The sequence below is a fragment of the Indicator indicator genome, chromosome 5 (genome assembly GCF_027791375.1).
Source record: "Indicator indicator isolate 239-I01 chromosome 5, UM_Iind_1.1, whole genome shotgun sequence".
NCBI classification, from domain to species: domain Eukaryota; kingdom Metazoa; phylum Chordata; class Aves; order Piciformes; family Indicatoridae; genus Indicator; species Indicator indicator.
In genome coordinates, this window is record NC_072014.1 from 21957641 (window position 1) to 21973039 (window position 15399).

Below are 15399 nucleotides of genomic sequence, written 5' to 3' on the forward strand. Positions count from 1 at the left end.
GAATGCTTCAGTCTAACATTGTTGCCTCAGAAATGCAAAACCGTGGAGAAAGTGGAAAAGCCTTCTTCCTTTGGGTAGAAAAATAATGGAGGCAACATTTGTGGTTAGAGTGACCTCTTTGCAGCCTCTGTGAGCAGTAATGCAAATTTCCTCTGTGCTTGCTCTGTGAGACAGGCCTGTGCATGCTCAGTGTTGTGACAATACATGTGAAGAAAGAAAGACACTGCTTGAAAAGCATACCACAGTTCTGAACCTGCAGCTGAACTGCCAAGTGCATTGTGAACAAGCAAGGTGCATCTGACCTTAGATTCTCAGAACTTCTGTATACATAAAAATAGTTCTTTATTCATTGTCATTTCAAGTGATATAGAGCAAATCTTTTCAACATCAGCCCTTATGATGACACCTCCTTGGGGTCCCTGTCAGCACAAGCTGTGCTTTAGATGTGATGACTTTAACAACGTCTCTTGAAAGGGAGCTAAATCTGGGCCTGTTCTGGGGATTAAGGAGTTGCCCTACAGCCTAATTACATCTTGTGGGATAATTTCATTTCTCTAAGCTATGGTTCCTTAGAGAGTATCCCAAGAATAGATAACAATGTGACAAGGTCATTTTACCCTTCATGGGCACAGCTGCACCTCTTCCTCAGGATTTGCAGTCTTTAAGTTGTTGGAAGGCAAGAGTGAGAAACTACAGCTCCTCCTTTCGAAAAACATGCATGGACTAACAGTGGAGTAGTATTACTTGATGAGTCTAAGAGAACTAATTAAATGCTAGCAAACAGTTTGTCATCTGGGGGACTGAAAACTTGAGACGACTTCTTCAAGAGAAAGCAAGCATAAATTGATATAAACTTACCAAGGAAATTTTTGGACCCATGTCAGTTTGTGTCTTTGACTAGAAGTACCTGTGGAAATAAGATCCCCATAACTCAGGAATGATCAGGTCCCGTGGGGGTATGTTTCACATGTGTATAAAAGATTATGTACTTTAACAGCAATTACTAACTAGCCTGTGCATTTATTTTCTCTAACAGGTAACAGCCTCAAGAAATCAGAGTAAGTCACATATACAAATGGAACTATCAATGTTTCTAGGAATATTGAAAGAAGTTAATGTCATCGAATCAAATTGACACATTTATAGAATATATGTTATTTAATGAAAAGCTGTGCTCTAGGAGCTGAAGTGCCTTATTTGATACACCTGACACAGGTAGAACAAAACAGTCCTAGAAACCTTTAAAAACATAGAATAATGACAGCAAAATATGGTCTGTCTTCTGAAAATGCTTTTTGATATTTAAATTTGTCTTTCTTCAGCTTTTAGTTTTCAATATGAGTTTTTCAGTAATTTTAATCAATCTTGATTAATTTCTCTTAAAGCTTGCCTGTGAGACTTTAAAGTAAAAGGAATTATCTCACTTCATTTGAGCTCAGATATTAAGATATAAATGTAGAATTCTAGATAGTTAAAATCTGAAATAACTCAGAGACGCGGACCTTCAGATACAGTCTGAGATTTGAATGGAATTAAGAGCCTCCCTCTTCCTAGCTCTAAAACTCTGTAGCAGACTGGACATCCTAATGGGTGCCATTATTTTTCCCAGCTCAGTCTGGGAACTACTGCTAGAATGAGGAAGCAAAAACATCTCTTAATTTTCTGTTTTGTCAGGTTGTCCATCTCACAGAGCACCAGCCTGTGCTCTCACAGCATCTCACAGAATATCAGCCTGGTATTCAAGGTCTATCGTGGTCCCCATACCTACCTTGAAACCCAAGTTCTGTTGGACCTCCACATATGATTCTACCTACTACACATATGAAGCTTCTTTCAGGCTTTCTAGGAAAAGTTTGTCTGAGAACTGTTCATGACAAATATAGCTGGAATTAATTTGTTTTATTAACATACTTGCTGTATGGATCCCATTCATAATGGTGCGACTAGTCCTTTAGATTTTGACTAATCATACAGATTAGCAATATACAATGTGAGCACTGAAAACCTGTATGACAGAGATTCAACTGTCACCATGAACACAGAGACAATATAAAAGGGAATGAGAACAGGACCTTCCTCTGTCGTAAAGACTAGCCAACATTTTGGATGCTGGGTTTTTCTCAGACTTCAAAGAACCTACTATCCACATTGTTGGAACCGTGTTTTAAGGAGCTGCCTATGAAACCAAGCACAAATCTTCAGATAATTTTAAACCAACTCCTGTTCTGGTCTCTCTTTAAAATTTAAATGAAGCATCAAATCACAGGGTCCAAAGAAAGAAATGATTTGTCCTTTAAAGTTCTGGGCAAAAATGTCCCAAAATGTAACCAAGAGAATAAACAAAATAATGTAAAATCTTATCCGTTTTGCTAGGAATTTCTATACATCTGAAGAAACGTTCACAGAGAAGAAAAATAAAAAGTGAGTTAAGTTCAATTCTGTGTACTGTGTTTGCATACAGAACAAATGATGTACTGTAATACAAGTGTATAATTTTATGTCTTCTGTTCTTGAAGGTCATCCGAAAAGAAAGAACAGAGTATGCGTGTTGGCTTCTTTCAGCTGGTAATGAAAGCAATGGTGATAAATATTTTGTGTGTGTTGTGCTGCAGAATAAGTGTATGGGGTTTTGGGGGGAATAGCTGTCACTAGCCCAAACTTTCAAAGATTAAGCCATTTGGCATGAAAATATGCCATCAAAGTCATTGGGAATTTAATAGAACCCTTAGTCATGTTGTCAGCTTAGTATCAATTATTGGTATTTGTGTCGTAACTGACTGTAAAACACATTATATTGAACCTACAGGTGGATATGGGGGAAACAGTAAAGATGCATAGCAGAGGTCTAGGTGACCTTGGTGCATTCTTATTTCTGTCAAAAATTTGTTGTGTGAGATTTGGTAACTATAGAAGCTTAGGGGTACAGAAAACTGTAAGGTCTAGCTTTTGATGGGTTTTGGAATCCCGTAGGGTCCATTTAAATGTTAAAATTAATGTAGTAGAGACATGTCCAGCCCAGCTGCATGCAGCTACAGGTTTTGCTACTTCTGTTTAGAGTGTAGTCTAGGCAATTTGCCTCTAATGTGTCCAAATTAAATATGGTCTTGAATGCAGTACTGGGCTAATGCAGTTATATCCTTGTGGCATGTACTCTTGCTAAGTATCTCAACTCTGAGTTGAGTGGAGAGAAGAATCTGTCCACACAGAGCGCTACGTCTGTCAAAGAGAGGAGTTTGAATTCTACAGCTTGTTTTGCACAGATATTTAATTCCTAAAGTGCAGTTGGCAAACATAACATTTGCATCAGATGAGCTGAGAGAGTAGGTATTGCACATCTGTGCATTTTCTGTGGGTTTGTTGTTTTTTCTTTAATCAAGGGAGTTCCTAGACCTCTTATGAGCAAGATTTGCAGAACAGTGGTAGCTACGGTTTTCTTCTGATTTTTATTTTGTTGTTATATAAAGGCCTTTTATTTATTTATCTTTTATGTTAACCAACTTATTTTTCCCTTTAGCTTGTCTCTGCTCTAATGTCCCTTTTCCACACATGCTCCAAATTCCCACTTTTTCTTCTCTTAGACACTCTAGCACCTACAGAACCTGCTCAGGTTCTTCAGCAATCTGTGATTCCTTTTTCTACTCCTATTGCAAAATGTATAGCATTTGATACTGATATTGTATATGGAAAGTTTGATATATCTATATATATATACCTGACTTCAGCCTCACAATCAGACAACACAATCAGGACAAAGATAACTTAAGTCAATGTATCTTAGCTGAGACACCAACTGCATGTGTGCATATTCTTGGCCCATGACCAATGTGAGGTAATAGGACTTAGCTCAGTCCTTTTTTTTTTTTTTTTTTACTGATGATATTTCTATACATTTCTCATAGATTAAGAGCCAATGCCAAACTGCCTGGCTCAGCCAACACAGTTTAGAATATTAACTGTGAAGACTTGCTCCATTTATTTGGCTTTCTGCCACAGCATCACAGACGTTGGGGAAATTTGGCTAACTCTGTTCAGAGTTACTGCATACTACCCTAAGGCTTTTTTCCCCCTTGTCCTCTCTCTTCATCCCCACAGGAAATTTGCAAAGCAGACTCTATATGAATTGTAATTACTATTCTTAATCTTTTATGCAGTTTCTGGGATAATGGTAATGTGGAATGATATTGAGCTACTAATGTTATATGATAATAAATTGATTTACATTGTCAGATTCTCCTGTCAACTAAAAGTGAGCTCATAATAATTTATGGGGCTGTAATCAGAGGTGCAGTTAGATTAGACTGGAGAGAGATATTTGTCTTTGTTCTGTATTTAAGACAATTCTGAAATTTGAAGAGAATGATATTCTGTCTGATCCACCTGATTAATGATTATCAGTATACAACCAGCATGAAGACTCTCTCAGCCAAGACTGTTTTGTTTTGTTTTGTTTTGTTTTGTTTTTCTTTCTTTCTCTTCAGTTTCGATTTTCTTCATCTATGGAAATTTTAATGATGGCTGTTGGTAGTTTCTGTGCTATTATTCATGGAGCAGCCCAGCCAGGTGTGTTACTTGTGTTTGGTGCAATGGCAGACACATTTATTGTATATGATATTGAAGTGCAAGAGCTTAAAGACCCAGGCAAGATATGTGTAAATAACACCATAGTGTGGATTAATGGTACTATTCATCAGGATGAGAAGAATGCCACAATAAGTTGTGGGTAAGTAGTAAACCTATTTGTGTTTTTTTCCCCTTTGTTGTTATGGCTTGTCAGAGAATGTATTGCTAGTGAAGCTCCAGTTAAGTCTTTAAACCTTACATTTTCTGTCCATGAGGCAGAAAAGGGGGATGATTTTTCTTAAACAGCCCTATCTGAGATAAAGATATTATCTGAAGGGAGAGAAGATCATCTTAGGTCTTGGTCTTTCAGCTACAGATATCAGCAGGGATATTATTTGATCATGTTTGTTCTGATAACACACATCTGCTACACATCTGAGTTCATTAATCTGTTTTCTCTAATGTCACCATAGGTAGTAATGACTTCTGGTCATTCTGGTTAGGATTTAGGTACATGTAAGTGCCTGCTGACTTCTGAGCAAGTTAGCTAAACTTTACTTATTGAGGAGAAATGATCACTTCTAGGATGCAATTTGTCTTAGCTTATGTGAGCTATCTAAGGGAGGTCACATAACTGCTCTATAAGAGTGCGTGTTTCTTTCCATTAGCTATAATAAATGGAGTATAGATGAGTCATTCAGATACAGATATCTGTCAAAGCCAAATCTGAACCTATAACCTTTCCTGAGGCTCATTTTTCAGTGCATCATTCCAAGAGTTTTCTAATCTCTGAATGACATTTAATGAGATATTTAATTAGAATTAAAATGTACTTGTCTAAAGGTCTCTGAAACAGAGAATTTCACATTCCTAGACATAAGTGACTGGGGACAAGTTATTTGCTCCAGGCTGTCTGAACCAGCCTTCAAAGGTGGGGCTGGAAGATAGAATACAGGTTTTGCTACAGACCTTTTTTTTTGTCTGAAGCAGCAACTACACATTGGGCTGGATACATTCAGAGAATCGCAGAATAATAGAATGGTTTGAGTTGGAAATTATCTTAAAGATTATTTAGTTCCACCTCCTCTGTGATGAGCAGGGACAGCTTCCACTAAGCCAGGCTGCTCAAAGGCCCATCCAGCCTGTCCTTGAACATTTCCAGGGATAGGGCATCTATAACTTTTCTGGGCAACCTCATATTGAAGATTTTCTTCTTTTTATTTAATTCAAATCAATCCTTTTCCAGTTTGAATCCATCACCCCTTGTCCTATCACTATATGCTTTTGTATTAAGTCCCTCTCCAGCTATCCTGTAGGCCCCCTTTAAGTACTGGAAAGTTGCTAAAAGGTTTCCCTGGAGCCTTCTCCAGGCTGAACAACTTCAACTCTCTCAGCCTTCATACGAGAGATGCTCTGGCTCTCTGATCATCTTTGTGGCCCTCTTCTGGACTCACTCCAACAGTTCTACGTCCTTCTTAAATTGAGCCCCCAAAGCTGGACATGGTATTCCAAGTAGGATCTCACCAGAGCAGAGGGAAAGAATCACCTCCCTTGACCTTCTAAATATTTATGTTTTTTTTTTCAGTCTGCTGGACATTGAAGAAGAAATGACCAGGTTTGCAGCTTATTATGGAGCAATTGGTTGTGCCGTACTTGTGTTAGGATACCTCCAAGTCAGTATTTTGTTCCCTATTTTGATTCCAAAGTTTAATTCACTAAATAGTTAAGTTCATAATGATTATGCTCCTTTTAGTATCTTAGGTGCCCATTTGAGCAGAGCAGATGCTTTTGGTTCTTGTTCTATTGGTTTAAATATTTTAACTCTGGCAATCTAAAACCTCCTTGGATTTGTGCATGCATATCTTTGTACAGGGGTAAGTTTTATCAGTGAGATGAATGCATGCTGCTCCCTTCACACTACAAGAAATAACTGCTGCTCAAGTGGTGGTTTCTGCGGGATCTACATGCCCTCCCAAAATAACAGCCGAAGGACACGCACATTCCCAGTAGGCATCTCAACTGTGTTGAGTCCTGTGTTTCTGCTATAGAGACACCACAGAGTAATACTAGTACAAAACTAGTATTGGAGAAGAATCACACCATACATGTTCTACAGTAATAGGGCCATCCTTATGACTGAGATGAGCCACAGGCTCGGACAGTTCCTGGATAATCTACTAAAGGGCCCACTGCTTTTGAAGCCTTTTATAATTGCAAAAATCACTTGAAATTCTCCTTCCTGAAAACTATCCCAGTATTTTGTTGAGGTGTGATGGCTGTCAGCCCTATTTTATTTACAGTTGTAAGTGGCAAAATTTTTGTTCATGTGACATTCATGCAACAGAAAAAGTAATACAGCTTCCATATCCTGTCAGCCTGTGAGAACTGAGACAAAGGCTTGATCCAGAGTCATTACAAAATTGTTGAATTATTTAAAAAATCAAAGGCATCATGCAACTATTGTATCTGTGTAGCTAGAATGTATTGTACCTGAATAGCAATTTTGTCAATAGCCAAATTGCATTTGTTGGGAGTAGAAAGGCTTTCTACTGCAATTTATCAGCTGCATTATGCTCTTCCAGATCTGCTTTTGGGTTATGGCTGCAGCTCGTCAGATACAGAAAATCAGGAAAGCTTACTTCAGAAAAGTAATGAGAATGGATATAGGCTGGTTTGACTGTACATCTGTAGGAGAACTGAACACCCGAATTTCTGAGTAAGTAATCTAGGAAAAAACCCATGTGCTACAGAGAACATTTTGCACTTCCTTCTAAACACAGCAGAGTGCCAATAACTAGGCATTTGACAAAGACCTCCTAATGTAAAATAGTTACATTCCTGGGAGCAGGGACCAGGATGATCCCCTACTCTATCTTCAAAATTATTGCCATAACCATTAAATCACAATTATTTCCCTTTGTGACTTGTCTATCAGTAAATGTGTTGGGGGAAGTAGAGTAGAAGGGTTGGTGGAGTTTTGGGGTGGGATTTTTTTGCCAGTTTGTTCTGTCCTGTCCCTCTCCTCCCATGTCCAGTCCTTTCAGAGTGATCTATGATTTGTCTGCCAACACAAATCATCTCTGAGGCTGGAAACGTGGGTTTGAACCCTTTCTCACTTCCCAGAAAGGAAAATTACATTAGGGTTACAGTTTACCCTTCTTGGCTTTTAAAAGAGAAGAGTGATCCTTAATTTCTGCTGAAGAAAGGGACCTAAGGTAGATGGAGATACCTTTTTATCCTGGATAAACCTTTGGCCGTGAGAACAGCGGGGTTTAAAGATCACCCCTTTTGGTAGCAGTCCCTCTTTAAAGCTGAAGCAGCTGCGCAGTGAATATGCCGCCTCTAGATGGCTCCCTCTTAGTTGTTCCTGCAGAGCAGTCATACTTGCAAAAGATTTCCCTGCAGTTGAAGGGGATATTATTTGTCTTTACCTACTGCCCAGTGGTATCTAAGACTTTCTGTGGTGTTCTTTTTATGAAGAATAAATACCCAGTGTAAAGTGCTGTGAAGAATTTCTCTGGCAAAAGATAGGAACTGAGCATGTATTTGTCTAATATATAACACTTAGTTAATACTTAGTGTTATCCTGTGCCTGCAAAAAGCTTCCTGACTGAAAAAAAAAAAAAACAACCAAAAACAAAACCAAAAAGAAACCAATACCCAAACAAAAAAACACAAACAAGCCAACCAAACAACCAAAACAAACAAAAAAACCCAACCAACCAACCAACCAGAAAAAAAAAAAACAAAACCCAACAAAACATTCTTCAGAAGAAATATTGAAGTGTTCTCCAAGTCAACACTTAAATTTTTCAATAGAGGACTATGATGTCACTTGATACATCAATTAGCTAACAACTTTGTACTTTAAACCTCAACATCATTTGCCCCTTTTTATTCCAGGAGGTCACAGGTCTTCTAATCTCAGGTGTGAGGCAGTAGCCAGGAGTGGCTTTAAGATATTTTTTCGGTGTTGGCAATGCATCAAAATAAAGAACAAATGAAATCTGCAGCTGCCTAGGGGATGAATAGTGTTAACTTCTGCATCACTGTCACCCACATGATAGAGCTGTCATGTTTTCCGACTGACTTCAGTGATAAAATAGTCCTCCAAAATTTTCCGATGCTCCATCTTACATAGAGAACAAAATACCTCATTGGATAGAGAAGAAAAGGGGAGGTGGTGGAAGGTGGAGTTAGAAGACAGTCACAACCCTCTTCCCTTTCTCTGCCCCTTCAGCAAAGTAGTGCTGTACATTCTCAGTGTTTGATGGGATAAATGCCACATCAGCTATACTGTTTTTTCCATTATCAGACAACTGCATCCAGCTGGGATGTCTCTGCCTCCTCCTTTGAATCAGCTGGGGGACAGTAATAAGAACCAGTTAGTGACTGAGTCTGCTGGCAGGACAATTTTTCTGGAGGAAAACGCAGTATCTTTGCAGTATTCATGCATAAAAGCCTTCTGTGACTGTAAAGACACCGGATTTTCTCTCTGTAGCCCAGGGTCTTTGGAAGGGGTGAGGGTGGAAAGAATTGGGATGAGGAAGGTCTGTTTGCAAGAGCAACTAACCCAAATGTGGCTGGTGCCAGCAACACAAAGAAAAGATAGGCTTACCCATCTTCTGTTGGATGTTATTGTTTTGTTTTGCTTTTTCTTTTCCTTTTTTTTTTTCCTCCAGTGATATTAACAAAATTAATGAAGCTATTGCTGACCAAGTAGCGATCTTTATCCAGCGCTTAACCACCTTTGTGTGTGGATTCCTACTAGGATTTATCAGTGACTGGAAACTGACCTTGGTTATTATTGCAGTTAGCCCTCTGCTTGGGGTTGGAGCAGCTGTCTACGGCTTGGTAAGTGAATTGTAAGAGGTTTGTATTGAGGTATGATGAACAGGAATGGTCATGCCATTCAGCTGACAGGTTTGGTGGAAGAGAAGGTCAAAAGAGACAGACCATGGTCACAGCACAGTAGAGGTGTGTGTGGGAGGGATGAAGGGAAGGCAGGCTTTGTTCCCATTTTGCTTATTTTGATTCACAGAATAATAAATCCTGCATGTGACAGCATACCTTTTATTGGGTCTTATGGATTGATATTGTGGTTGCTGAGATGAGAACCTGGCCTACACCTCTTTATTACTACATGCCTGGTTTAGATGGCTTGATTTCTTTATGTAGATTAGGGTCTTTTAGAGATTATTAGTTTTTAGAGCTGAATAATTGTTGAAAGCCACTGCTCAAACACGTGTCCCTGCTCCTGGCAGCTGCTGTGTCCTCTCCCAGTTGTTTCCATTTTGCTTCTCCATCTGCTCCCTACAAACTCCTTGTCACTGTGCAGAGAAAGGACAATGATGAGGGAAATTGCAGCATTCTCTGCCTTCTCATCTTCTTTTCCACATCTGACGGAGCTGGGCAGTTCCTGCTCCTGCACTGCCCTCTTTCATACTCTGTTCTTTGGCTGAGTTCAGCCCTTTAGCTGTCTTAGTTCTTCCATGTCAGGAACAGTTTACTATCATTTTGCTACCAAACCTCTAATGTAAATGACTGGTTTCTCACTTTTCTGCTATCCTTGACCACCCTGTGCTGGCTCCAAGTAGATGACACGTATACTGACTTGGTGTAAAATAGAAGAATGGAATCCTGGCAGGGAATGAAACTTCTTTATGAGCTCATTCCCCTTTTTGCTTGCAATTTTCCCCTCCTCATTCTTATTTCCTTTGTCTCATCTCTTTGTGTTCACACACTCATGGTTAAGTGTTCCCTCATCAGCATTTCCAGCCCAACTTTTATGATTTATATCATAATGAAAACAGACCCAAGTTCAATCTAGCCTGATTTCCTGTCTCCAAAAGTGGCTAACTGGGGTGGGGTATTTGAAGAGGGAAAACAAATAAGAACACTTCAGAATTTCTAGTGATACGTCATTCCCAAGCCAGTGCAGTATCTTCATGCAGATATGTACATGACTACATTTTCTTCCATTAATCTTTTTTTTTTTTTTTTTTTAAAGCCTAAACAAGCTTCTGGCATCAGTGTGCTCTGGGCTGCTGTGTAGAGATCTGTTTGCTGTCAGCTCAACTAAAGTACAGTGGGGGGCAACATCTGTTTCCATCCTCCCCAGTCAGTACCATTACGTCTTATTCCTGAAGCTGGGCTCTGCCAGAGTAGCTAAAGGGCTGTTCTTGCTGATAAACTCCCTCATCCTCCCACCATGCACTAACCCTCAGCCTGCAGTCTGTTTAAAGTCCAATTTGCAGCAGACAGAGAGGGAGGGAGGGAAAGCAATTGTAGTCAGTTGCTCTTTCTAGCTACCTGGAGGGGAGCTGTTGGCTAAGGGGCGAACTGTTCTGCAGAACACGGGCTACACAGGTATATGCCCTAATACTAGAAGACAGAAGTCTTTGAGAGAGTGGCGTGCCCAGCAAAGGCCTGCTTGGAGCAGAGATGACCTCATGCAAACTAGACAGCACAATGTGACAGCACTTCTTACGCTTTTGTAGGCTGTGGCAAAACTAACAGGCCGAGAATTAAAGGCTTATGCAAAAGCTGGAGCTGTGGCTGATGAAGTGCTCTCATCCATCAGAACAGTGGCTGCTTTTGGTGGGGAAAAGAAAGAAGTTGAAAGGTTTGTTTGGACAAATTGCAATGTCTCTCATTTCTTTTTCCTGTAGCAACGTAATGCTGTAATGCACTTCAGAGTCATGGCATCTTGTCTCTAAATTCTACAAAAATGACCATTTGTTAGCTTTGAGAATTATGTTGCAGAAACTTAGATTTCAAATAATATTAGATATGCAAAACTAGTTTCATAATTCTGTGAAATAAAACATCAGCAATGTTATCTTCAGGTCACTCCCACTTGCAGGAACACACTGCCAAATTGCCCCTTAAACATTGTCTGCTATATCACTTTCGCAGCACATCTGAAAACTTCTGGTGTTTTCAACATAAGTAAGAGAACTGGTTCCAGCAAGACATAGTGATTGAAGTCTGTCTCTGGAAGCATTCAAGCCCCACCTGGACATTGTTCGAGGGTGATTTAATCTGAGTGATCCTGCTCTAGCAAGAGGATTAAACTAGATGATTTTCAGAGGTCCCTTCCAACCCCTACCATTCCATGATTATGTGATTCAATGATGTTAAGCTGCACATTTATCTTAAATTAATTTAAAACATAACATGGCTGCAGGATGTGCAGTGAATGTGGGTTTTCTTGTTTATTATATTGGAACATAGAAGGATGATTACATCTAGGAGCATTTCAGTTTCAGAACTGGTCCTTATGTGGACCCTCTGTTAACTGTAGTTAAGTCAGTAGCCAGTCATTGTAGATGCCTCATTTTGTTGGTCTTTGTCTTGAATTTTCTATGCAATTAATTTAATCCCCTTTTATTTTAATGTCTTTCTACAGATACGATAAGAATCTTGTGTTTGCTCAGCACTGGGGAATTCGAAAAGGAATGATAATGGGATTATTCACAGGCTACATGTGGCTTATAATTTTTCTGTGTTATGCATTAGCCTTTTGGTATGGCTCTAAACTTGTCCTTGAAGACCAAGAGTATTCAGCTGGCACTCTTCTGCAGGTATCCGTTTTAGCTTGATGAAACTTTTGTCGGCTGTTTCTTAAAACATCAATTATGGAACATATAGTTGTAGTGGTTTGGTATCTGGTGGCTCAGTGGTAACAAACATGACATATCTCTTTTAAAGATCATTGCTTACTATATATATGAAAGTATGTGAAACAATGGGATAAGATTGAAAAAATAAATCCAAGATTTGGAATGCTGCCTATTGCAATCAGAATAATGCTTTTATTTGTGAGCATGCTACAAAATTGACACAGGCCTGAAACTGGCTTTCCCATTTTGTGGGTTCTGGGATACAGGCTTCTCTGAAGAATTCATTTTGTGATGAAAAATCCCATTGTGGTAAAGAGAAAATGGAACCAAAGAAAGTTTTATCGTATCTAACCTCTCTCATGAGCAGTTTCTATTCCTTTGACTCACCATTTTCTGTTGCTAATTGCTGACCCAGCTCTACAGAGGGCAAAGAATATGTAAACAGACACGTTGATAAAACCACACATGGCTGTGGCTCCTGTAATGTATACAAACCCCCATACTAACCTTGTTAGCTTGCACAGTAACAATGAGAATATTTGTTACGTGCTATCTGCAGAAACTGTCCACCTGCACCAATAGGATAATGTCACCTCTAATAATGACTTACCCAGTCATTATTACTTACAGTTCATTTCTGTGTCAGATGGAGAAAAAATGTTCTCTGTAGCTGGTACCTGCTCCAGAAGTAAGTTTATGGAGTATTGTATGAGACAGGAACTGCAGTATACAAGGTAATGCAGTGTTTTAATCTTTCTGGTGTTGAATTGTTGTAGCCTCTCACCTGCTTACTGGTAAAAGACATCTCCAAAATAATATACTTGCTACCAGTTCCAGTTCTTGTTTCAAGGCACAGGGACCCAGCCAAGTTGAAATGCCTTGAAAATACACCTGTGAGACCTCACTGCGTGCACATGGTTTTAGGCCAGCTGATTTATTTCAGTGCGAAAGCAGTTGTGCAAGACAGTGAAAATCCTTCTAAAATTCATGGGTTTGCTTTCTTGTGGACTAATTATGCTCATATAGTGAATTATTGCAGCTCAGCTAATGCAGAAGTCATTAAGCCACTGCAAGTTGATTTGCCTGTTGAAACTCTAAGCTGTAATAAAAAGGTGACATCGTATTTTCTTAATTTTTTTCTCTTCTTCAGGTTTTTTTTGGTGTTTTAGTGGGAGCTTTAAATCTTGGACAGGCATCTCCTTGTCTAGAAGCCTTTGCCACTGGCCGTGGGGCTGCAGCAAACATTTTTGAGACAATAGATAAAGTAAGTAATGCATTTCTAAGATGTGTCACTTTGTAGTGGAAAAATAATTAAATAAGGCTCGAGCATTATTAGTTTAATATAGTGTGTAAATGAGGAAAATGAACGTAATTAAAGAAAAAGCAACTATGCAATAGAAAGGTCTAAGGACACGCACATGGGCTCAGAGAGGGCGTTGAACAGGTGTTTCAACTGGCCTGTTTCTGAATAATGAAGTTTTACTTCTTGCTCTCATTTCTCTTTATGTAAAATTACTGATCAGTGTATAGGCAGGCAGTAACAGTCACCTTAAAGCCAAGCTCTCACCCTTCAGCTAGCATCAAAGGATGTGGCTCTGTTTGCATTAGTGGCAAAAACAGCCTCTGTCACCTGTCCCAGAGCAACCCTGAGTTAAAATGGAACACCTCATCAAAAGCATTGCAGTCATAAATGTTAATCACAGTATTATCTAGACAGATAGATATTTGACATAAGGTTGTATGACAAAGTCTGAGAACCACTGGCATTTTTTAGTAAGAATTCTTTTCTGTAGCTGTATGCATTTAGTGGTTGGCAAAATACTGCTGACGTTTTTTTGGTCATTGACAAGCTTTATTGTGCGAAAAGATATGTAAACTCATTAAAATGTAGCTTGTCTTTTACAGAGTACATGAGGCTGCATTAAGAAGGCTAGAGGGGCTGTGGTAATGCCCATGGTCTTTTTAGTAACCCCTCTTTGTTCTATAATCTTGGTAACACATACGCCCTATAAATGTACTTCATAAGCTAAAGCTCTAAGATAAACTGAAAAAGAGATCAATAAGGGAAGTCTTTTAGAAAAATATTTTAAAAGTACAAAGAGTTGCAACAGTAAGAATTAATCACAAAATTCAAGATAAGGCTGACTCAGATAATCTTAGGGTAAAAAAAAACAAAGTAAAGTGAGATTTCATTTGTTTAGAGGAATAGTGATAAAATTAGATCCATCTGATTGCTGTGTCTGTAGATCTGTGATTATGTAGTAGAAACACAGCTTTGCCCTGATACAGATTTTTTTCAGGCACTAAACTTACAGCCATGCTGAGGTTCCCATTTGCAGTATCAGTAAAACATTTCTTCATATCTCAGTATCTGAATCTAAGAATGATACACGTCTAAAGAGGAACCAATGTTTTAGTTGTTCCTAACGTGTTAGAACATGTAGATCCAAATTACATATTAAATTTCCTTCTATCTGCTAGGGTACATAAAAAAAAGAAGCACATTTCAATTACCAAATATCGGTGTTGCTGTAGTTTTCATGAATTCTCTGTATTCCATGGGTCAAAAATAAAAATCTATCCTTAGAAAATTTGATTTCTTTGGGATTCCTCAAATTTCTCTTAGTCCTCTGCTTGTGCCTAGGAGTCCACAATGCCCAAGGCCTGGCAAAAGTGTGAGACCCAAAGCATTTCATGGGAAAACTTCAAATGAGGATTCCAGCTATTAGGACTGAGTGTGCAAAGATGGACGTTTTAAATGTGAAGTGTTGAAGTGTGCAGATTTTCAGCAATGATTGGTTGTTCATTACTGTAGGAGAATGTTCATATGACCAAAGTAGTCCCATTTTATTTCTAAAGAGCTGGATAAATCACCTCAGTCAAAATGCCTCACTCAAGACTCAAGTTGTGCCAGGGGAGATCTAGGCTGGGTATTAGGAGGAAGTTTCTTCACAGAGAGCGTGAATGCCCATTGGAATGGGCTGCCCAGGGAGGTGATGGAGTTGCCGACCCTGGAGATGTTCAAGAGAAGACTGGATGAGGCACTTGGTGCCATGGTCTAGTTGATTGGATAGGGCTGAGTGATAGGTTGGACTGGATGATCTTGGAGGTCTCTTCCAACCTGGTTGATTTTATGAGAAGAGTACATTCATCTTACCCACACAACCCACCAGTGACAACCCTCATCATTTTGGCCTTAAATTTCACGTCACTT

At 39.1% G+C, this 15399-nt stretch overlaps 1 protein-coding gene across 1 annotated transcript in view; it reads left to right on the top strand.

Moving 5' to 3' along the window:
* ABCB11 (ATP binding cassette subfamily B member 11) overlaps positions 1 to 15399 on the top strand; it is a 37878-nt gene that overhangs the window by 3089 nt on the left and 19390 nt on the right. Inside the window, exons 2-11 of the mRNA XM_054381151.1 lie at positions 1037 to 1058; positions 2374 to 2421; positions 2517 to 2565; positions 4479 to 4720; positions 6146 to 6233; positions 7143 to 7276; positions 9243 to 9414; positions 11061 to 11185; positions 11972 to 12146; positions 13336 to 13449. Coding sequence (XP_054237126.1) covers positions 1037 to 1058; positions 2374 to 2421; positions 2517 to 2565; positions 4479 to 4720; positions 6146 to 6233; positions 7143 to 7276; positions 9243 to 9414; positions 11061 to 11185; positions 11972 to 12146; positions 13336 to 13449 — 1169 coding nt within the window. The remainder of the gene's footprint in view (positions 1 to 1036; positions 1059 to 2373; positions 2422 to 2516; positions 2566 to 4478; positions 4721 to 6145; positions 6234 to 7142; positions 7277 to 9242; positions 9415 to 11060; positions 11186 to 11971; positions 12147 to 13335; positions 13450 to 15399) is intronic.